The sequence below is a fragment of the Pogona vitticeps genome, chromosome 1 (assembly GCF_051106095.1).
Source record: "Pogona vitticeps strain Pit_001003342236 chromosome 1, PviZW2.1, whole genome shotgun sequence".
NCBI lineage: Eukaryota > Metazoa > Chordata > Lepidosauria > Squamata > Agamidae > Pogona > Pogona vitticeps.
Genome location: NC_135783.1, coordinates 296,278,753 through 296,303,127, shown reverse-complemented (window position 1 = coordinate 296,303,127; position 24,375 = coordinate 296,278,753). Strand labels below are relative to the sequence as shown.

Below are 24,375 nucleotides of genomic sequence, written 5' to 3'. Positions count from 1 at the left end.
TCCTCCATGGAGAGGTCACAAGCAAAAGATGCTGAAACAAGGGACACCTGGTTATAAAAAGAGTGAAGAAAGCCCTCTGGACAGGTCATTTCCTGATTCACAGAAAATATTTTAGAAGTCCCTAATCTGGCCTGTTTCACACATTACTTAAAGTTGAGTTTGGACGCTACCATTATGTGCTATAGTTCCCACAATGTAGTTCCTCTGTAACACAAAACAGACCCCACATTCCAGAGCCTGAGAAAGTTCCCTTTTTGGAGCTGCAACTACAAGAAACCCCCAACCAACATGATTAAGATGAACTTTGTGTCTCTTACTGGGATGATATAAAAGCATAGAATCCACACTAACCATGCAGACAAAAGTTGAGTATGTTGCCAGGAATAGCAGGAGAAAAGAGAATTATGGGACAGTGGAAATACCATTAATTGAGGAATGTTCAGAAGAGGCACCAGTTTCTCCTGTCCCACTTGGGCCCTGCCCTACTTTTTCACTAGGATTACTTTCCTGTTCCTACTCAGTGTTGTCATTCTGTGAATCGGGAAATGACCTGTCCAGACAATAAGATGGCTTTCTCCATTCTTTTCACACCTACCTGTCTCCTTCCTCTATCCTGTTTTGCTCATTTCCTCACAGGGGAAAAGGGGAGAGCAATGGAGCATAAGGATAACGGGGAAAGAGACAGGTAACAGCTGCCACACACAGAGTTGGATTGTGAAATAGACAACTGGTCCATTTGCCTCAGGCACCAACTGCACAGTGAGCCAGTGGCATTAAAACAATTCCAGCCTTGAATCTTGTCACTGCAGTTGCCACCACAAACCCACATTATCTGTATTTCAACCAAAACATCAAGGTCAGGGCCAACCATCTTTCTGAGTCTGATACTATAGCCTGGTACAGTAAATATATATCTTTGTGAAAAATTGCCTGCTAGCCCTCCATGTTACCCTTGACTCCCTTTCTTTCACTGTAACACAAAACTTGCACTTCACCATCATGAGGATTTATAATTATTTCCTCAGCCCGGGAAGATAATAAACATTTAATAGAAATCAGGCTTAGCTCAGGGGCATAGTTTTTAATCATATGGTTCAATCTGGAAAGGTTAAAAAAATACACTGACAACACAGAGCTTGGAATCAATAAATTACAAAGAACTAGTTATCTGTAATTAATTCCTTTTCCTCCATAACTGAGGTAAAAATTCATGCTTTTATGGATCATAACGTTATAAGAAATAACTTTGCCTCTGTTGACTGTTATTGCAACTTGCTAGTTACAGTAACAGGAATGCAGCCCTACTAAACTGGGGGAAAGAAATATTACATGGTTCAAGTACTGGCTTGTGTTCTGCTGCATGCTGTGGAATGAAAAACATGGATATTTTTAGAAAGCAGCAAGAGCCAGTGTAGGTGTACTGGATAGTGTGTCAGACTAGACCTCAAGACACCTGGGTTCAGACAGCTGTGTGGCCAGAGAAATCCACTGTGGGGAGGATAGCAAGGGAAAACCAGTCCTTGAACATCTCATGTACCCTGAAAACCCTATTAGAGCTACTATAAACTAGAAGTGACTTGAGGGTGATAAGCTAAGCCAAAAGTTAACTACTTTAGTTATCATCAAATAATGAGTTTAAAGAGTTAATTTTTTAAAAACTATAACAGCAATTACCTATTGCGGGGGTGTTTAACAGTTAACTGCAATTAATTTTCCAAGTGATAATAAGGGGCCTAAAGCCCAGGGAGGTCCAGAAGGAAAGAACGAGGAACCGGGGCTTCTTAGCAGTGGCCCCTCGCTCTGGAACAACTTGCCCGTGGAGATCTGCCTGGATCCCTCTCTGGGTGTCTTCAGAAGCAAAGTCAAGACCTGGCCATTTGGGCAGGCTTTCCCTCCTGCTTTACCTTAAATTCACATTTAACCATCTTTGATATGTAGTGCATGTTTATTGGTTTAACTGTTTTTAAATTTGTAACGCCACCCAGAGTAGACCTTTGGTCTAGATGGGTGGGGTAGAAATCCAACAAAATATAAATAAGTAAGTAAGTAAGTAAGTAAGTAAGTAAGTAAGTAAGTAAGTAAGTAAGCAAGCAAGCAAGCAAGCAAGCAAGCAAGCAAGCAAGCAAGCAAGCGCTGGGAAAATCTTTCCCTAATCTTAACCAACAACCCTCTTCCATGCAGTACTTGGATTTGTAGAAAGAATAATCAGGCAAGGAAAGAATTCTAAGCCATTTTGGTTCCAGCTATTTTCCAATTTCAGTTAGAGATATGAGAACCCATTTCTACTCAGAATTCATAATCAGGCTTCAGTGAGTTCAAAACAACAAAATAGCAACAGGAGGCAGATTTCAGATCTTATTCCTTTCATTTTAGCAACGTGGCGCTGAGCACAATTCAGTCATTACAAAGGTGTCCACCTCCTGCATTGCTCAGCTGGTGCCAAATTGTTCAGCCTATTTTGCTAGAGCATATGCAGCTCTTAGAATGTGTGGTCGGTCCTTCTGAATCAAAGTGAAGCTGTATTCTGAGGGACAACAAAAGTCTTAAGCAGCTGTTTCTAGAGATCATTAAAGTAAATGGTCAAGTATCTGATTATTTGTTTTCATTTGAGGAGTGGGACGTCTTGGACCTTCCATGCCTTCCTATTTTATGGTCTTAAGGAGTGTACATCTGCCATGGGAAGCCTCCAGAAGATCAACGGTGTGTTCCTTCCAAAAGATCTGTTTTTGACGGACATGCAAAGCATCCCTTGTATTCATAAAGCTTGGCGAGGTTGCACTTGAAAATGTCTGTTATTTATTCACAAAGCAGTTTTCTGCAAGACCCGAAGACTTGGACTGAGGGAAAACAGTTCTAATGAATAATGCATTGCTGCCAGAGATGTTTTTCTTCCCGCTCTTGCTCTCTCTCTTTCCCTGCACCCTATCTGTCCACAGAGAAATCACAACTTTGACCGGTTAGGCTGCTCAAAGGGACACCTTGAGCAAACTTTTAATATCTTCAATGGCAGCAAAGGATGTTTTTGCTGAGGGGGAAGAGAGAAGGAAATGAACAGGTGTGCTGTACCCTTAAGCTTAAAAAACATAATGGAGAAGTCATCCCTAGAAACATTTCTTTGTTGTAAAAAAATTAATCATAATAGAGCCAGGGATATGGGCACTGCAAGGGTTAGATCATTGGGCACAGGTGTTAAGTTCTGCAAGCCAGGCCCCTCCAAATGCCTTCAAACACACCACATGCTCCTTTGAAAAAGAGACAATAGAAACAGGTCTTCAGAACAGGTCACCACACCAATTCCACCTCATTCTCCCTCCCCTCCTCTTCCTTTTCTCATCAGTTGTTTCTATCCCCTCTCCAGCTCCCTTTACTATTTAAGATCCCAGAACAAACAGAAGGAATTCAAAGCAGTTCAATCGCTTTATTCTAAAAAGCCTTCCAGTCTCCCCCTCCAATAATGCACAGGCTTTTTGGTAAACTGCTAGTCATCTGCCTTTAGGGAAATTCAGCAAATTTCCAAATTTGTATCATTCCCTTAATAGTAAGGGAGTCTCACTAAATATAAACTCCATCAACACAGGGACACACAGCAGTACTTAGCTTGATTCTCAATTTCTTTCCGGTAATCTATGGTGCAAGGGAAGATGCTGTGGTACCCAACGTTTCCTTTGTTTCCACAGAAGCCTCTAGGTCGCTGTCATCTCATCCAGAGGCTCTCTGAGGGAAATGAAGGTGCCAGACACAGCTGCAGTTTTGTTTAGCAGCGTGCCCAAGCTCTCCTAATAGTTAAAAGAAACAGAGGCAGAAAAGGTGCCTCCTGTTTGTTGAGCTGTAACATAAAATGATGCCCATGTAAATTTGCTGGGCATTAAGCAATTTATTGAATGGTTCCCATCATGTCTATTGTGCAATGCATGCACCCGTGGAAGTACTTCGTGGACAGCACTTCTGCCTTTCTCTCTAGTACAACTGCTGCTTGAATAGCATTGAGTTGCACTATGCAACAGGATTTCTGCCATTATAACCATCAAACCTATAAAGCCAGAGACACAGTAGAACTTTTGCTGAGATTTTTCGTTGTGTTTTGGTGGGGTTTTTGGGTTTGGTTTGGTGTGGTTACAAGGTGGATATAGTGAAAATACTCAGAGGGCTAGCCATGGGAACCTTTTCAGGGTTTTCCAGGTAGAGAACACTCAGAAGTTGTTTCCTGTTCCCTTTTTCTGGGTGTGCCCTGGGACTGTGCAGCTTGCCCAAGGCCACACAGACCAGCGCTACTCACAGGAGGCTCAGGGGACCTGAACTTCTAACCTTTGGCTCCCTAATCAGATACCTAAACCACTATGATATCCAGCCAGCTTTGTTGTTGTTTAGTTGTTTAGTCGTGTCCGACTCCTTGTGACCCCATGGACCAGAGCACACCAGGCCCTCCTGTCTTTCACTGCCTCCCAGAGTTTGGACAAATTCATGTTGGTAGCTTCAATGACACTGTCCAACCATCTCGTACTCTGTCGTCCCCTTCTCCTCCTGCATTCACACTTTCCCAACATCAGGGTCTTCTCCAGGGAGCCTTCCCTTCTCATGAGGTGGCCAAAGTATTGAAGCCTCAGCTTCAGGATCTGTCCTTCCAGTGACCACTCAGGGTTGATTTCCTTCAGAATGGATAGGTTTGATCTCCTTGCAGTCCAGGGGACTCTCAAGAGTCTCCTCCATCACCACAATTCAACAGCATCAGTTCTTTGGCGGTCAGCTTTCTTTATGGTCCAGCTCTCACTTCCATACATCACCACTGGAAAAATCATAGCTTTGACTATGTGGACCTTTGTCGACAAGGTGATGTCTCTGATTTTCAACATGCTGTCTAGGTTTGTCATCGTTTTCCTCCCAAGAAGCAGGCGTCTTTTATCGTGGCTGCTGTCACCATCTGCAGTGTTCATGGAACCCAAGAAAGTAAAATCTGTCACTGCCTCCATATCTTCCCCTTCAATTTGCCAGGAGGTGATGGGACCAGTGGTCATGATCTAAGTTTTTTTGATGTTGAGCTTCAGAACATTCTTGGTACTCTCCTCTTTCATCCTCATTAAGAGGTTCTTTAATTCCTCCTCACTTTCTGCCATTAGCGGGGTATCATCTGCATATCGGAGGTTGTGGATATTTCTTCCAGCAATCTTAATTCTGGCTTGGGATTCCTCCAGTCCAGCCTTACGAATGATTATTGTGCATATAAGTTAAATAAGCAGGGGGACAATATACAGCCTTGTTATACTCCTTTCCCGATTTTGAACCAATCAGTTGTTCCATATCCAGTTCTAACTGTTGCTTCCTGTCTCACGTATAGGTTTCTCAGGAGGTAGATAAGGTGTTCAGGCACCCCCAGTTCTTTAAGAACTTTCCATAGTTTGCTGTTGTCCACACAGTCAAAGGCTTTTGTGTAGTTAACGAAGCAGCCAGCTTTACATATCCATATATTACCTATTATCTATTTAAACAGCTAGGCCAAAAATGCAACCCAGATTTTTAAAAAGTAGTTGGAAATGGAGTGTGGTATTTAATTCTGTTAATCTGCAACCCTTAAAAATCACTGAGACAGCTGAAAGCAAGAAATGTAGGAACATCCTAAGTATAATGGGCCAAATTAAATAATAAAAGTAAAAAAAAATCAAGCTGAAATTAGACAGTTCTCACTTTTGTTCTTTCATAGGTTTCTTCAGCAGTAATTCTTTAATTCTTTGGAAGATCTGTTGTTTTAATTTAACGCTTAAAAGCTACAGTTCAGCTAGCTGAAATATATTCTTTGTTAAAGATCAATGTGTCTTGAAATTTGAAAATTCAAATCTGAGAGCACTTATGAAACATATTTCTCCATATGTTTGCATAGAATTGCAGTCATACATAAATAAAACAAGTATTTAACATGCCATAAGACTTCTTTTTTGGGGGAAATGTCACGGTTCTTGCAGTACAGAACATTTGTTATGTAGAAAATTAAAAGGCTTCTTAATAAGCCAAAATTCAGATTTTCTCAAATGGTGAAATTTGTAGCACAACAATGACTGTGTAAATGTTGGTAAATATTTTAAGTTATATAACATATATATTTCTGTATAGGGGGGAATCATTAAAACAAGCGAAGAAAAAAGAACTGTCAAAATCTGTACAATGCTTGTTAAAAATAAAATAGAAACATAATGTGATTGTCAGCCTAACCTAAAGCTTCAGGCAGCTCCATCAATTCCATCAGACAATATCGTGATAAATATGTACAATATTCTTGCATTACCACGACAGGATTAAACTTCACAGTTGGCTAGTAGAAACTAATCCTTGGCTACCAAAACCAGTCATAATTTGTAGACCCTGATTTTAAGTAGTGGGCTCAGATCATACACTGAACTTTTTGAGATACCAAATATTTACTGAAATAATCGAGCCCTGCGGAACCCCCACAGTTGAGACTCCACGGGGCCAAGACAATCTCCCCAAGCTGAACTCTCTGGGTCGGTCCTCCAAGAAGGATCAGAGCCAGGCAAGGGCCAGCCCGCCAATTCCCAACTCGGAGAGCCTCCCCAGGAGGATACCATGGTCGACGGTATCAAAGGCGGCTGAGATATCGAGGAGGACCAACAAGGACATTTTGCCCTTGTCAGCCTCCCCCAGCAGATCATCCAACAGTGCGACCAATGCCATTTCTGTGCCATGGCGCAGCCTGAAGCCCAACTGGAATGGATCCAGGGCATTGGTTTCATCCAAAAGAGCCTGAAGCTGGTCAGCCACCACCCTCTCGACCACTTTACTAAGGAAGAAACATTGGCAATGGGCCTATAATTGGCAATGTCACCCACCACCAAACTCGGTTTCTTCCTAATGTGCCTAATGAGTGTCTCTTGGGGAGACCCATTAATTATTGCTGTGGCCCATTCAATTGTTATAGGCCTGGCTGCTTTGATTAGCCAGGCCGGGCAAGGGTCAAGAGAGGAAGTGGTGAACGATGTGCCCAAGACCTTTATTGGTAATGTCAGTGTTGTCGGCCAAAATCAAGCAATTTGCACAGGGTTAATATTTGTATGATTGCATCTACTACGGTATTTGTATTCAGATATTAAAACACCCACGCACAATCAATAAAGATGTACCTATTTCGTACTTGCCCTCTATTTATTGTTTCCACTCATTCCAATAAGAATGCCTTTGCTAGTTCTGCTGCTGCGCCAACCATTAAATGCAAATGCTGTGACTGTAGTACATCTAGTTAAAACAATAACAACACCCTAGAAGAAAAAAAAACACTAAAGAAGACCTGATTGCACCAGTATCTGACTCAAGGAAGCAGTTATGACTACAGTGGTGCCTCGCGTTACGCCGTTAATTCGTTCCAGCGAAATTGCTGTAGAACGAAAACGTTGTAATGCGAAAATAAAAAAACCCATTGAAATGCATTGAAACCCCTTCAATGTGTTCCAATGGGCTGGAAACTCAACCTCCAGTGAAGATCCTCCATAGGGCGGCCATTTTCGGTGGCTGTCTTGCGAGGAATCCATCCCAGAAAATAGCGGGGAGCCATTTTATTTACCCAGTGGCCATTTTGAAACCGCCGATCAGCTGTTGGAAAATCATCGTTTTGTGAAGAATCGGTTCCCGAAGCAGGGAACCGATCATCGCAAAGCGAAAAAAGCCTATTCAGGTCATCGCAAAAGCGATCGCAAAAATGTCGTCGTAATGCGGGGCAATCGTGAAGCGGGGCACGACTGTATTAAACGTATACTTGCACAGGAAAGTTCTGGGTTCAAATCGATTAAGCCATGGGTTATATCATCCCTCTTGACTTAGGAGTACTCTGTTAAACCCTGCCTATAAAGTTAGACACCGGCTTATATTGTGTAAAGGGCTACATTCCATTTTACAGGATACCACCATTCGGCAGTTTTACAGCATTTTGTTTTCCCCCGTTTTGAAAAGTTGAACTGCATCTCTGAAGAAAGTAAGAGCTTTAGACTAAATATGCTAATTGTTTTAGGGCTTGTTTAGGGCTTCCAGGGCTTGGAATGGGCAGGAGCGGGCTAAATGCTGTTCCCTCTTTTGAGGCATGGGCTGGTGTCCTCCAGCAAAGAACTCACTCAGTCACCAACTTTGCGAGTGCACAAACCCATCCTTGCAGTAGGTCAAACAGCAGGCTAGAGGCCCATGTAGACAGCCTCTTAGTCTCCTACGGTTGCATTTTACACCACCACCATCACAGTAGCGTGACCTCTGCGAACATCTCCAAAACAAAACTTGGTACTTGCACTGGAAGAGGTCCCCACCTTTGAGACAAGAGTCTTTCATCACCACATCTCAAAAGAAAACTGCATGAGATCCTTTGTTTTGTGTAATTGTTTCTTCTTCTGGGATCTGAACATCATGTCTGGAGCTTACAAAGGTTGTCAACCTCCCGAGTGCTGGAAGCCAGGTTTTAGAACTCTGTAACTCATGTAAGTATATACTCAACTCCTAGGAGGAACAAGCTGTTTAAAAACAAAGCTTCTTTTATATTTTGAATTCCAAGTGATTTCTCTTCCTAGTAATAAACCTACTTTAATCTACTGCATTAATTGATTTCAGTCTCTGAGATTTCCCATATGATCCGATGCTATACACTGGACACATATGTTTTATGCTACTGAAAAACAAGATATTCTGGGTTAATTAGAAGAAGAAGAAAAGAACATTGGGTAACTCCTAATACCCAGGTGACTAAAAAGAAAGACTCTGAAATTGTGGTAACTGATTATGACTATTTGTGGGATTTAATTTTTTAATAGTGAAGTTGTCACAGGTACAATATTAGAGGACATTTTATAAAACATTTCAGTCCCAGATTTTCCATGTGAAAAAAATGTTTGGTATCACACCACATAGCACTGCCACTTGGGATACAGAATCATGCAGAAATCCGTACAATTAATTGGACTGGTATCTACAGACATTTGAAATAAAAAACCCTAAAGTTGTGGGCTGAAAGTGATAACCAAGGGTGTTCAGTAATTTTCTCATCTGAGTCTTTCTTGCAGTAGGTTGCTTCTAGGTATTTGTCTTGCCTGGTTAATTTGTTCTTTAATCATGTTGGATGGGCATTGTAAAATGCATTTTGGAGATCCTTGAGTTTGGAATCTCTGTCTTGTGGGTCTGACCTGATATACGTGTATTTGAACAACAGATTTAGTGATGTGTTCAGGATGGAAGCTGAAGGCATGCAGGTAGGTATATCAGTCAGTAGGTCTTCAACACAGTGTAATGCTAAGATGTCTATGTTGTAGCTTCACAGTGGTGTTAAGAAAATACATTTGTTGTGTGGATTGGTCCAGGCTATGGCTGATGATCAGATGAAAGTCATTGAAATCCTGATGGAATTTCTCTACATCTTCCTTTGCATGGGTCCAGTTTTTTAAAATGTCATAAATGTAGTTCAAATAGAGAAGTGGGTTTTGGGTACAACAGTTATGAAAATGTTGTTCTAGGTCAGCCATAAATATATTTACGTATTGTTAAGCCATGCAAGTGTCCATGGCCATTTTATTGATCTGGAGATAGGTTTTATTGTCTAAAATAAAATAGTTCTGTATGAGTTTGAAGTTGCAGAGGATGGTGACCTATTAAAATTGGCTTTCCTAAAATCCAGTGACACATGCAGTGACACATGAAATATGGCCACTTTCCTCCAGAATTCCCCTTACTGCCACTTTTCCCACCAAGTCATCTATAGTGGTTAGAATCAAGTCAAGGATCGCTAATCATCTACAGTGGACCCTCGACTTACAGACGGCTCGACTTACAGACTTTTCGAGTTACAGACTTCTCTGGCCGCAAAATTTAGATTCGACTTGCAGCCGGAGAATTGACTTACAGACCAGAAAAAAACCAAAATGGAACAAAAATAGAATAAAAACTGCCAGTTATGGGATTAATCGGTTTTCAATGCATTGTAGGTCAATGGAGATTCGACCTACAGACTTTTCGACTTGCAGCCACCGTTCCAATACGGATTAATTCTGTAAGTAGAGGGTCCACTGTAGTTTCTTCTCTTCACTTTTTGTATTTATTTATATGCCACCTTTCTCCCACAACTGCGACTCAAGATGGCGTACAATATAAACTTGCATTTTTATAACCTGATCTTAATTTTCTTTCTATTTGGAAGTAGGCCTCATTGATTTTAGAGGGATTTACTTTCATGAACATTTGCTTAGAGCCTTAACCTGAAGTCTCAGGAGACTTGAAAATATGCCTTACCTTTTCACCGTGCGGAGTAAGGTGGAGCGAGCTTCATTGTGAAAGGTGATGATGATGCTTGTTGCTGGGAGGTCTGTACCATAGTGCACAGAGGCGCACCTGCAACACAGGAAACAGAAAATGTTGACTAGAGACAGCACACACCTAATTTCAATAAGACAGATTGCATGCCTAAATGTCTGGGGGAATTTGTTCAGGGAAAGAAATGTTCCAAATCTGCTGCCAAGCTCTCAAAATCTCATGCACATATTTACCAAACAGCTGATAAATGCAAATTTTGGTCCCCTGCCAAAACCTTTCCCTTAGAACATCTTTTCTGTGAGAGTAATTCATCACACACTCATAGTGCTGACAGCAAGGTTTAGTATCTATTGGATTGGAACTGCCAGTAACTCCAGTTAATAAGCGTGTTGGTTTCAAAGCCGGGGGAGGGGGAGGGGAGGAAAAAGAGGATACCAACCTATATTTTGCGGAATCTGCTGCATGTTTTCTCTGGAAGTGTGGAAGGAGAAACAGGAGCAATCTATGCTGCTGTAAAATTAATTTATAACAGTTGCTTCCTATGGTGGCCCAGCAGAAGCAGCTGAGGTGGTGGTGCAGTAGAGAGTGCCATATGGCTTGCTGGCAACCAAGGGAAGGCCCCGTGCTCTTACAGATAGGAGTAAAGAGTGCTAAATGTATAGAAGTGATGGACTAGCACTATCCAGGCTAGCCACACACCCCACACAGAGTTTGCTGTCATCACTGGCCTGTGAGCTTACATCCCTGCATACCGCTGAGGTTGGCAGCCTGACACTACTGTGGGCCCTGTCAGGAAGAGAATGCAGTTGCTTCCTCATCGCCACTTCAGTGATACATTGCTTGGCAAGCACAGCTAGGTGGATCAATGACCCTTCTTGACCTGAGAGGGAATAGTCCTCCATTTGATGGGCTGCCAGACGCAAATCTTTCTTTTGACTATGCCTTCCATTTGAGGGGCCAACCAGCTGAAGTCTGATTTATAGAAAAATAGTCATAAGGCAGGAGACCAGGAACCTTGAAGGTGCCCGGCCACAGCTAGTAAAACATGACAGAGACTTAGTAAGTACACAAAACACCTGGTTATTTAATTTATTAAATCTGTTCCTCATTTTGCATGAGTACATACTGTAGATATTAACTTACGTAACGTATGTGGTTCTATGCAAATCAGCGTCCTCTTTAGTGTATGCAAAGTGGCCATCCTTCCCTACCAAGAACCTAATTTTAAGTACACTCCCAACTACTGTATTAGAAAACATGAAAAGAAGGCTCGTGCAGTTCAGCTTATCAGTGCTTTCCAAGTCACTTTTAACAGAATCTCCGCTGGTTTCCTGGGTAAATAGGTAGTAGAAGGAAGCCTAGCAGAATGACCAAATAATGTTGGACAGAAATTATGGCCGCTGCCTGTAAATAGACCAGACTGAGCATCCAAAGTCAAGAGTCTTCAGTATGTGGTCCCGACCGATATAAAAATTTCTCTCCTGGGAGAATTCTGTATTAAAGCTGAACATCCTTCATGTCAACAGTAAAGCAGAGCTTGGAATGAACTTGACAAGAAATCTGAGTCCAGAAATTAACCTCCTTCTGTGGTTGTTGGCTATTACAGAAAGAGATACAGCAGTAAATATATGATTAATTAAATACGACTCCTATCTTCCTTAGAAAGTAGTCAAGAATAAATAAGATGGAACATGTTGTAGACTGGGAGAGGCACATTACTCTGCAACCATTCAATAAATCCTTGGAAGGGATGCGAATATATAAATCCCTGAAATAACTATGTTTGCTTGTTTCTTGTTTAGGCTTTGTCATTGTGGATATCACATTTAAATGATCTTAATCAGATTACAATTTAAAAACTGAAATCAAGTGTGTCTTTCAATAGATGCAAATGGCAGCTGAGGACTTATTTTCTTCTAAAAAAGTAAGTAAAATGAACATATATAGAGACAGTCTTGCCAGCATGATAGGAGATTATAATAGCAATAAACCTAATAATTCTACAGAGGCTCACACCATGAAGAAGGAAACCCCAGACAGTAAATAGTTTATCTTATACCTTTGCAGACTTCTGAACTAGAAAAAAAAACAATATCCACAGACACTCTCACAGCTTGACCTCTTAGTCTATCTCACATGGTTGCTATGAGGATAAGTATAGGGGTGAGTGGGTGGGGGGGAAAGTAGAGCCATGTCCACCTTAGATATTATACTCGTCCTTTGAGAAAAAGCAACAGCCACCTTGAGTCTTTTTAAGAAGAAAGGAAGGGGTAAAAATATTTTAAATAAATAAATAAAATGACACCCAGGAGTTACTTAGTTCCTATACTTTCCAGCACAGCTACCTGGTTAAAGATCTAAGGTGAAAGGAGAGCTCTCTTTTTTTACTTCTGCAATCCGAAGCAGTGACATTTCTACTGAGCAGCCTCGCCAGCTACTCTACAAACCAATCGACTCTTCCTCTCCCAGGAGGCTGATTAAAGACAACTCTAGTCCTCTCCCAGCCCTGGGCACTTTGAACATCTGATGTGTCTATATTGCAGTGTGAGAACTCTGCATCTGTTTTTCTATTTTTAGCCATCTTACTTTGTAATTTATTAGTGATTCTTGCAGACCTCCTGAGTTGGGAAGGCCCACCATAAAAGTGCAAGAATTGCTAAAGAATATCTTTTCTTATTTTTCGTAGACCTCTTTTCATACCATTTCCGTTGTCCTACAGAAGCGGTGAGGCCAAAGACACAACACCACCTCTTCCCGTTCCTTATACAGAAGCTGACTGGATGGTAGACTATGTGCTGAATCATACTTCAACATGGAAGATGGCAGAGTGTCTTCCACCACCATAACTGAGGGCAACAGGCCTGCAGCACTCATGAGCACAAGACAAAATGCATGGCACAAAACATCTTAGTCCTTTGCTGCCACTCCCTCCTCTTCAGCTGCCAATGGAGAAGACCACCTCACTCTTCCTAACAGTATCCCGTCCCCTGAGGACATCATTGTTCTCTCTCCATAAACAAGAGCAGAACAGAAGCAACAGTAAACTAAAAAGGAGCCATCCCTTTTCTTATAGTAACTTTTAACACGTAACACACATAGCTTCAATAGTCACTGTTGATCAAGAAGCAGAAAAGCAACTTATCCATACCTGTGCTCTCACATGAAAGTAAATCAATGGAGCAAAGCAATATCAAGGAAAGGACAAATGCAGTGCAGGTCTCAATGGAGTACATGGAGAAAACATCACATCATTTAAAATCTGTCCTCATCTGCTTCTACAGGCACCTCCTTGCTAAGGAAGTTCTGTGAGCAAGCTGTGAGTTTTCCATAATCACTGTTTATATTACTTGGCTAAACTTACTTCTGATACAATTTGTTGGTAAGCAGAGTTACATTATTTAGCTTTACATTTTTTAAAAATTATGCAAACTTTTTACAAAAGTACATCAAAAATATCTGTGTTTGACCAACTCATTCTTCCCACAGGGTAGTGTCCTGGCACCATGACTTTTTAACATTTACGCAAATAAACAACCAAGGAGTTTCATCTACGCTGGCAATCTTGCCTTGACATTCCTTGGGGAAAACTTTGGGGCCATTAAGTACCAGCTAACCTCTGCATTAGAAGATCTTTCCTTATATTAGAAAAAACAACCAGCTGAAACCAAACCCTTTAAAAACACAAGTCTGTGCTTTCCACTGAACAGAGAAACAGAGAGGAAGCTCCAAGTCAGCTGGGAAAGCAAGATTTTAGAATACAGTACTGCCCTACTGCAAAGGATCTGGGCACCACTCGGGATCAAACCCTGACCGACAAAAACATTGTCTAAACACCAAACAGAAAGGAAACTGGCTCAGTCAGACTGGGATGTACATTCACTAACAATGAGAACCACAGCTTTGTCCCTGTGCTACTCCATAGCAGAATATGCTAGTGCCTTAAGGTATAAATTAGCACATGCCAAACAAGTGGATGTAGCTCTTAATAAATCATGCAAAATTATTACTGGCTACCTGAAACCTATCCTCTCTGAAAAGGTTTAGTTGGCTGGCATGTCCCGTCTGGAAATACCTTTGAGAGATGCTAGCAAATAATGAATGAAACATCTTAATACAGCACCAAAACCCATCCGCTGCATGGGCAAACCCCCCCCCCCAAGACAATAACTAAAATCAAGGAGAAGATTTCTGCATACCTCTCAAGCATTAAATATTAAGCATGAAGAGGCAAAGCTAAACCTATTGAGAGAAAAAAAAAAACAGACCTTCCCTAAAGGATGAATGCTGAAGCGTGTTGACCACCGGAACAAAACTCTAGCTAGACTACCTGGAGATTACTTAATAGACTGCCAAGTAAAATAGGAAGATCAAAAATAATCCAGTAAAATGAGACTACTGGGATACAGGACAAATTTTCTGTGACTGTGGAGAAATTCAACCAATGCAATACTTGCATGCATGCAATTTGTACCTCACCACATGTACAAAAGAAGATCTAGCAAATGGCCAAGATGATACTATTGAAGTAGAGTGTTTCTGGTCAAAAATTATCTTAACATTTTAATTTATTCTAATTTTACCTATATTTCATATACATCCATAAATTTAAATTGTGCAATGCTCTAATACAAATAAAGAAGTATTTAGTAATATGGCACATGTAGCTACAACTATTTCTTCACAGGATATTCACACTTAGAATCAGAAAAGAATACACAAAACAAAACACATTATAGACAAGGATGGGGGATCCTAAGTAGAGATGAGACTTTGAAAGCAGCAAGACCAGTGTTCTTTCCACATGGCCAAATTTACAAATAATCTTCAAACTTGGTGGCAATCAGTCAAACAAAAGAGGTCCTCTGGTGATGCCGGCCACAGAGACTGGCAAAGGAAGAACAACCTTCAGAACATAGCCAAAGAGCCTGAAAAATCCACAACAACCAAAAGAGGCATATTCAGCTTTATTTACTATTGTTGTCTCCTTCTTTCTAGTTATCATTAGGCCCATTTAGACCAACAGCTGCTCTTAGCATCACTTGAGACACCAGGGAGGAATCTAAGAAAGCAAGTTGAACGTAGGAGTAGTAAGGAAACAGAGGTGAACGGCGGAGAAAAAGAGAGACAGTAGATGTTGCTATTTTGGAACACAGTTCCTAAAATCCGGGTATGAGATTCTTGGAATTGTGGTCCAAAACCACACAGCCTACATTTCCCTCCACTGCAGAGAAGTGAAAGGCCCCAACACCAGGTAATAATGTCTGTGAGAACCAACTTGCATAAGTGATCAGGTAAGAAAGAGCTTCAAGGTAATTTAAAAAAAACAACCTCCCCTAGAATGGGGTATTTCCAAGCCAGGGGAAGATAGTCGGGGCCATTATAAATCATGGGGTATATATTTAGCCAATGAGAGCTACATATAAAATTCTTTTCACCCCAAGAACTAGGAAAGGTTGTTCTGCTCATGACTTATTTGAACTATATATTACTGTAACATTTATTACTACTGGTTTATGGCTATTACTGAATTGCTGCTATTTTTTATCCCAACGTTCATGGCTATTGTTTTATGACTGCTTTAAGTGACAACTATTTTTCCTCCTGAAGCACTTTATTACTGTGATGGTGGCCTATTACTGCAATTTCCAGGCATATAAAGAAGCCTTGATGAAGGGTAAGTGAGAAAACTAGGATAAGGCGCAAGGCATATTATATATATATTATTGCATTATTTCACATTGCCTTTCTCCCCTTTTATTTTAAAATGCTGTTCAGAATACACAATACAAAGAAGTTAACTGCCATTTCCCCATCTTATGTTTCTGCAGAAAAGAGATGTCTTCTGATCCTTTGCTATTTCACCACTAAAAAAAATAGAATGTACAGGTACACACAAAGCTCAGGGGGATACAGTGGTGCCTTGCTTGACGATGTTAGTTCGTTCCAGAGAAATCGCTGTAGAGCAAAAACATCATCAAACGAAATGAAAAAATTCCATTGAAATGCATTGAAAACCCGTTCAATGTATTCCAATAGGCTGAAAAACTCACTGTCCAGCGAAGAATCTCCATACGGTGGCCATTTTTGGTGCCTATAAAGCGAGGAATCCGTCCTAGAAAACAGCGGGGGGCCATTTTGAAAGCAAGCAGCCATTTTGAAACCCAACGATCAGCTGTTTGCTGATCAGCATAAAGCGAAAAATCGGTTCCCGAAGCAGGGAACCGATCATCGCTAAGTGAAATCCCCCCATTTAAACCATCGTTTTGCGATCACTGACTCACTTGTTCAGTCTTTTGCACTAGCATGAGAAGTATTGCAAATCTGTTTAAACTAAACTAAACATTTCTAGTTTTGTATCTGCATGTATAAATCAGTGCATATGTAATGTTATGCAAACTGGCATCTTCTTCTGCGGAAGGAATGTCCTCTTTCTTCCTCTCTCTTTTTCTCTCTATCTGTGACATCTACATGACAATCCTGATGGTACAGTATTTCTGTGAATGAAAAAGCCTCATGTTCAGCTCTCACTCATGTCCTGAACTGAGTGTTCACACACTTTCAGCCTTCTCTGCAATACAAGGAAAGCAGAAGCGGGATGTTTGCTTACAGGGTGAGATTGGGAGCTGCTCTGTTGAGACCCTACTCCAACTCTTTTCTCCCATCCCATTCCTAATAGACAGCAGCGAAGCTCATCTGGGCTCAGGTATATGTTGTATATTGCTTGCCCTTAGTGGCCCATGTGAAAGCACCTTCAGCCTAGGGCTTCCACTGTTGAAGGTAGAAAGGGGAAGAAAATGTTGGAATCAGATTCCCTTGAGTGTAAGATGGGATGGTGGAGGCAAGGTGCCTGACAAAAGGGTTGGAAATAGAGAGAGGAGAGAGGCTTTGTGTTTTTCTACATAAAGAAAAACATGACTGTGTTAGTTTAGCAATGTGCCTATTTGTTATATTTATATTTCCCCTTTCTTTGGTTAGCTTTAGGTAACATACATGGTTCAAGTCTTCTCCATGTTTGCAATAAATGCAATCCCAGGAGGTAGGTCAAACTCAGCAATTGGTCCTAGGTCATCTGTCAGTTTCATGGCTCTACAGAAGCTTGAACGTGGTCCCAGTCTGATACTTGAAGAAACATATCCCCTTAGCAGCAGTAAGCAATTTAAAGTACTTTTTAAAAAAGAGAGCTGCACCTTAAAGACTAACAGATGTGTCTTTCACTATGGGCTTTCATGAATTATAATCTACCTTCTCAAAAACAAGGACCAGAGTGACATGGTAAAGGGGCATGAAACGCATGAGATGTATTTGAATTCAGAAAAAATTGTATGGTGTGCACTATGAATCCTTGGTCTTTATTGAATCCTACTGATGTACAATGGAAGCGGTGACTATACCCACTTTAGTCGTCACCCTTTCCAGTCTTTCTTTGTAAGTCCTTTTCATCACAGCAGTTACTTTGAGATCTTCAACTGGGAGGTTGAAGTGTTTTGAAATTGGCTTCTCTGTGTTGCTATTTCTGATGTTGTGACTATTTCCTCTCTTATACAGAAAATATCCTTTTAGCCCTATGTAGAATGCTGAGGAGCATTGCTGCCAAAGGATGGCATAAATCACTTTAGCACATGAACAAGCCCTGATGTTGTCAGTGATGGTGCTGCAGCCCAAAATAGGTGCATCCAAGTTTAGAATAGTCTTGGCCCTGACTTAGTATCTCTGTACAGTATTTGAGCTTTGTGGCCTGTTGTAGGTCAAGAATTGTTTAAGAATGGGGAGATTTCTTATGAGGGAGAATGGGCTGTTTCCTATGGCTGGTTAACAAAATATGTTTCTTTCAGAGAATATTACATTATCTTTATTTTTCCTTAACTGGGATACATCTGTATGACCTCTGCTTAAAACGCCTTATAGCATCAACATGTGATATTGTCACAGTGAGCTATCTTATAGAAAGGAAATATTTAAAGAAAATTCTACACAAATTTTAATTCTGGAATCAGCATGTCAGGGGCCGTTTAAAAAGAACTAGATGTTCTTTCTAATTAATGCGCCTCCTCTTTTTGGCGTTCCTTTGGCAAACTCCAAATTGCCGAAGTATTCTTACCTTGCTCCTGGCTTCCTGCTAGATAGACTTGCTGATGTTGACGTTGACTCAATTGCATTGAACAGCAGCCTGCTGATAATAAGGCTAATCTACAGCCCAAAGCCTTTGAGCCTTATCTACCACCTCATCTCAGCCATATAATCTTATCTCTTCCTGTGCTCAAATAACTGTGAACTGGTAAATGCTGAGATGCTCTCCGCTAACATCCTTCTGTATCTTACAATTCAATGGAAATAGCAGTGCCTTGAATTATCTGGGGATGGATGGGGGAGTGGTGGCGTTCAGTTATTCAGTTTTGCACAGCTGCCAGTCCAAACTTCAGTACAGCAGCCTGGTAAGAAATGTAGAAATGATGCAGAGATCAAGGTTTGTAGTTAAGTTTCTGTTTGTGAATGCATAACACAGTGGAGACATTTGGGAAATTACAGTCAGCTACATTGCAGAAATGGAAGAAGGTAAACAGAGCACTACAGAGAAATTGACAACAGGCCAACACCTACAGGTTGAAATGATGGCCATGAGCAATAGCTGTGAAACAGTAATACTGAGGAATTAGATGGGTACTCCTATTGTCAGTCTCAGAAATTGCTCCCTCGGTGAAAGGAAAGGCATGTGGGTTTTTTTGGGTGCTTTTCATGTTTTATTTTAATTGGTCAAATAACATCCTACAGCAAAAATTGTGAATAAACAAAAATTCTTATTTTTTGAAATCAATACCTGCATACAGTTTAGAAGCTCATGAAACTACTGAACTGAAAATACAATGGCCCAGTAGACATACTGTATCTCAGCTTAATAAACTGACCTGTGCATTATCATACTTAAATCTATCCATTTAAATATGATCCCTTGTTATATGGTTCATGTTCAGAACAATCATCAGCCTATACATCCGTTAAACCGAGGAATCTTTAGTTAACTATACTTTCCAATTTCAATTAAACCAGGAAACTGTGGTAGCCAGCTGCCCATTAGCAAGTGGTGTCAACAGAAAACCACTCAAAAACAATGTAGGACTAATTTACTAACCTGATATTTTAAGTGAATAGCAAACTGACATAGATTAATTATGGCGAAAGATAAAACTTAAATTATCCTGTTGACAATGTGTCCCCCCTGCTGTTTTCTAGTACGGAAGGTATGTATATGATGGTAAAAGTTCCTAAGCAGAACTGTCCACCCACCCCATGATAGTTTCCCTTCCTGTGCTAAAAAAAGGTGGTCTTGTTGGAGGAACGCTGCAAAAGTGGAGGATTTAGTGAGGCTTCTCTTCCTGACCTCCAGGCAGGGCAGCCTCTTCCAGGAGGCAGAATGAACTCCTGCTTTAGAAAGTGGAAAGGGAAAGTGAGTCCACCACCACACCAGGAGAAAGGCCCACCACCTTTGTTTAATTGGAGTGAGACAGAACGATAACATGTGCTGCCAGAAGCCCTAACTGACATCCTCTGTGCAAACGCTACAGAAGATAAATGGGTCCAAAACAGCCATCAGCTCTCTGTTTATTTCTAAGGATCCCTTCTGCTTGAGACAAAGGGCAAGCAGACCTACAGACAGCCATTTAAGGTCAAACACTTGGTTCTGAATGGATCCTTCTCCAGAACCCAGCATTTTGGAGACATTCCTACAACCATTCTAGAAGGTCAAATCTGGCCCCAGTGATGAACACTTTCGTTTATATCTCATTTATACTACTATACCACACTCTGCACAAAACATCCTTTGAAAAAGCATTCAGAACAGTCAGCACGCTGCAGACAGAGTAATGACTTTTTGAGTAATGAACTTTTATCTGTCATGTCATTCCCATGTTATCAGCTTCACTTGTTATGAGTCTGTTTCTAGCCATGATACAAAATGATGGCTGTGTGACCTAAACAAACTCTTTATAACATAGGAAGAGAGGCCATCTGAAATACCACATTTTCTCACATGTTCCCTGACTTGATGTGAAGATCCCCAGATGAAGCCATTCTATATGAATCAAATTAGTGTTAAGTGGAATGTGTACACTCTACAAGTAACCCATTTCCTCTGCCATGAGGATTTTTACAGAGATGTATGACTCAGCAGTGGACTTGCAAATAAAGCCTGTGCTTATCTTCTAGTGGCTAATCCAGAAAAAGAGCACTCTAAAAACCAAAAACAGAGGAATGAAAAGTCAAGAGCTAGAACAATCAGCAACCTATTACTGTTTGAGGGAGTATCACTTCCAAATCATCTAGTCTGACCCTGTCTCCTGCTCTCATCAGAAGTATATCAGATGGAAACTCAAGATACCTTTTTGGGGGCTGCTCTCAGGACCTGGAACCCCCTGCCAAGAGAGACTAAGCTAGTGTCATCTTTGTTCTCCTTCCAGTGACATTGTCAAGATGTGAAATGTAGTGTGTATAAAGTATTAAAATAAATAAGGGAGTCAAGAAAAAAGGAGCCCTGAAAAGGAAAGTTCTTTTTAAAATGAGGTTTGAACAACAGTTTACAAAAATCATTGCAAAACAAATAGTCAGCTCTTTCACCTAGCAAGGTCACTGTACCATAACGTTCTTGAAAGGTGAAAATGTTTTACTAATGATAAAGCACAAACAAGAGAAAGAAATAGAAATGTACTCTACACGACAATTATCTAGTTTTCCTGTTAAATCCCTGTTAAAATTTTTCTTGGTGCACCAGATACCTGTAACTTGCAGGTACTGAAAAGAGACTGTTAACAGTTTGAAAGGAAAGGTAAAAAACTGAAAGATTTATTTAAAAATACAGTGGTGCCTCGCTTAGTGATCGCTCTATTGAGCAACAAAATCGCTTAACGACGGAGTTTAAGCTGTCGCAAAAGCGATCACTTAGCGATGGTCCCTATGAGGAAAATTCGCTTTGCGATGATCGCAGGGAAGCGATCATCACAAAGCCCCCATTTTCGGCCAGCTGATCGGCAGTTTCAAAATGGCCGCCGGGTAAACAAAATGGCTGCCTGCTGTGTGTCCTCGCTTTAGAGGCACCAAAAATGGTCACCCCTATGGAGGATCTTCTCTTTAAGGTTAGTTTTGAAGCCCATAGGATTAATGGTGTTTTAATGCATTTCTATGGGCTTTTAAATTCCATTTAGCGATGAAATCGCTTAGCAACATTTTTTCCTGCACGGATTAATGTCGCTAAGCGAGGCACCACTGTAGCCAGAAAAAGAACAGCAGCTTTCAACTCATGAATATGAGATAGCAACGCAACCATCATGGCTTTTCCTCTATAGATTTCAAGCTGCTTTGGCTGGCTGAGCACTTACAATTATTTTGTGTGTGTTATTAATATCCTTGAGACTAGGAAAGTCATTTTTAAAAATATATTGTTGTTGTAAAGAACTGTGATATATTAGAGATTTATTCTCTCCCTTTTGGTTGTTGTGGGTTTTTCGGGCTCTTTGGCCGTGTTCTGAAGGCTGTTCTTCCTAACGTTTCACCAGTCTCTGTGGCCAGCATCTTCAGAGGACAGCACTCTGTGCTCTGGGGTAGTTTGCTTTGGAGTGCTGTCCTCTGAAGATGCCACAACAACCATTAGATCCAGGCCGTGAAAGCCTTTGCGAATACATCTCTCCCTTTTGTTTTTTTAAATGTGTCTTTTTAGGCAAAAACTCCTGCATTGTTAGAATGTAAACAAACATTGCCATTGTTCTTTTTTTACTCTTAAAATATATTTATCTTGTATTTTGAATTGAATTCTGACTTAAGTATTGCTTGCAACGTAAGTTTAGTTTTTATGTATATTTTTAAGCATTTCTGACTACAGTCGCTCCTGTCTTTGTTCTTATATAATGTGACAATGTTTGCATCCTTCATGTCCTGTGGTACTCCACCTTCCCTCCAGCAAAGACAAAAGATTTCATACAGCTCAGTGGTGATGATCTCTTTAGAGTACTTCAGCACTTCAGCAGGGATGTTATCCTTCCCTCGCCTCCCTTGCCAGAGGTGAGGGAATCCAAGGCAGAAATCCTGGCTGGTTCAGCAAGTGGTGAAGGCTTCTGGGAACTGCAGTCCAAGAACATCTGATGACCCCCATTTTGAGAACCACTGGCTTAAATCAAGCATACTAAAATCCAGTGCTTGTGGTAGCGTAAGGATTTCTTCTTCTAACCACTGCAGCCCTTTGGTGATGGAAACCTGCCTCATAGGGGTTTCTAGCCTTCCAGATTGCGATTGGGTGGGCAGAACACAAGGGAATGCTGCAGGAAAAGGTGGACTCTCCCCCCCCCCACACACACACACATACCTATAGAAATGTTCTTCTGATGCTGCGATTGACATTGGGTACTGGCTTATATTTTCTAAAATTTAAGATCCAGTTTTTTAAAAAAAAAAAAACAGTAATAAAAAACTGGTTTTTAAATTCCTGTGTTTATTTCTAGAGAGGCTACTAAAATTTCTTTAGGCTGCCTGTTGTAAATATACCCCAGCTCAGCCATATGGCAATTATATTAACAGTAGATGTGCTAGAGAAGAGAATGATAGCATTTTCCTCCAAGTACAAAATACATGATACTATTCAAAGCAAGACCAGACTGTGTCCTATTGCACCTATATAATCGCACATTTATTGGACTATAAACTATATTGTAGAAACATTCCTAAGACTATGACCTGAAGGTAAAGACTCAGTTTACAGAACAAGCCGTTAAGTGGCATGGTACATCTGAGGATGTTTGAGGTGTTCTGATGATCTCATCGATTTTTGTCTCCCCTAAAATGAATTTAGCAGAATGATTACACATCAATCCTCATCCATGTTTCAATGCAAACACATTTTGTATTCTTTGAAAGACGATATCACCTTTTTTTAGCTGACAAGCCACAACCCTTCTCAGACCAAATGTTATACAAATGTATGTATGTATGTATGTATGTATGTATGTATGTATGTATGTATGTATGTATGTATGTATGTATGTATGTATGTATGTATGTATGTATGTATGTATGTATGTATATCACTCACTCACTCACTCATTTATTCATTTATTCATTCATTCATTCATTCATTCATTCATTTATTGGATTGTTATCCCGCCCTTCTAGACAGGAGTCTACTCAGGGTGGCTCACAATATATTGTGCACAAACAACTTAAAAACATCAATAAAATCTACAATAATACTATAATCAAGATGGGAGGAAAACAGCAAAAACCAAGAAAAGTAAAAGTCAAGTATTGGCAGGGGGGAAGGCTTGCCTAAAGAGCCAAGTTTTTAATTGGCTCTTGAAAACCCCCAGCGAGGGTGCCAGGCAGATCTCTGGTGGCAAGCTGTTCCAAAGTCGAGGGGCCACCACTGAGAAGGCCCGGTTTCCTGTTCTTTCTTTCTTGGCCTCTCTCGGCATCAGGCCCCTCAGACGTCTTTCCTGACTATGGCGAGTTACTCAAGTAGATCTAGGTGGGAGAAGGAGTTCTGCCAAGTATCGAGGTCCTAAACCATTTAGGGCTTTGTATGTCATCATCAACATTTTGAAATCAATGCGGAAAGGAATGGGCAGCCAATGGAGAGCAGCCAGAATGGGAGAGATATGTTGGAATTTTCTTGTTCCACTAAGTAATCTGGTTGCTGCATTCTGCACCATTTGAACCTTCCGCATCAATCTCAAAGGTAGCCCCACATAGAGTACATTGCAGTGGTCTAATCTCGAGATTATGAGTGCATGGACCAGAGTGGTGAGGGCCCCGCCATCAAGATAGGGACGCAGCTGGGCAATCCGCCACAGATGGTAATTGGCGGAGTAGACCACTGATGCCACTTCGGTTTCCATGGTGAGCATCGGGTCCAGATGTACTCCCAAGCTGCAAACCTCACTCTTCGTGGTGAGAGGGAGTTTCACAAGCCGCCAGTGGAGGGGCCGCCAACCCTCAGGACCTCCATGCTGCCCGGGTTCAGCCTCAACCCATTCTCCTGCATCCATTGCAGTACGGCCTACAGGCAACGCAAAAGGGACAGAACAGCATCCACTGAAGTAGGTGAAAAGGAGATGT

At 41.0% G+C, this 24,375-nt stretch overlaps 1 protein-coding gene across 4 annotated transcripts in view; it reads right to left on the bottom strand.

The window, feature by feature from the left end:
* GALNT16 (polypeptide N-acetylgalactosaminyltransferase 16) overlaps positions 1 to 24,375 on the bottom strand; it is a 192,455-nt gene that overhangs the window by 63,293 nt on the left and 104,787 nt on the right. For all 4 annotated transcript variants that reach the window (XR_013543663.1, XM_020788514.3, XM_072986160.2 and 1 more), the window contains one exon: positions 10,261 to 10,359. Coding sequence is in view for 3 of the 4 variants with exons in the window: in XM_020788514.3 (XP_020644173.1) it covers positions 10,261 to 10,359 (99 nt within the window). In the remaining variant the exon portion in view is untranslated. The remainder of the gene's footprint in view (positions 1 to 10,260; positions 10,360 to 24,375) is intronic.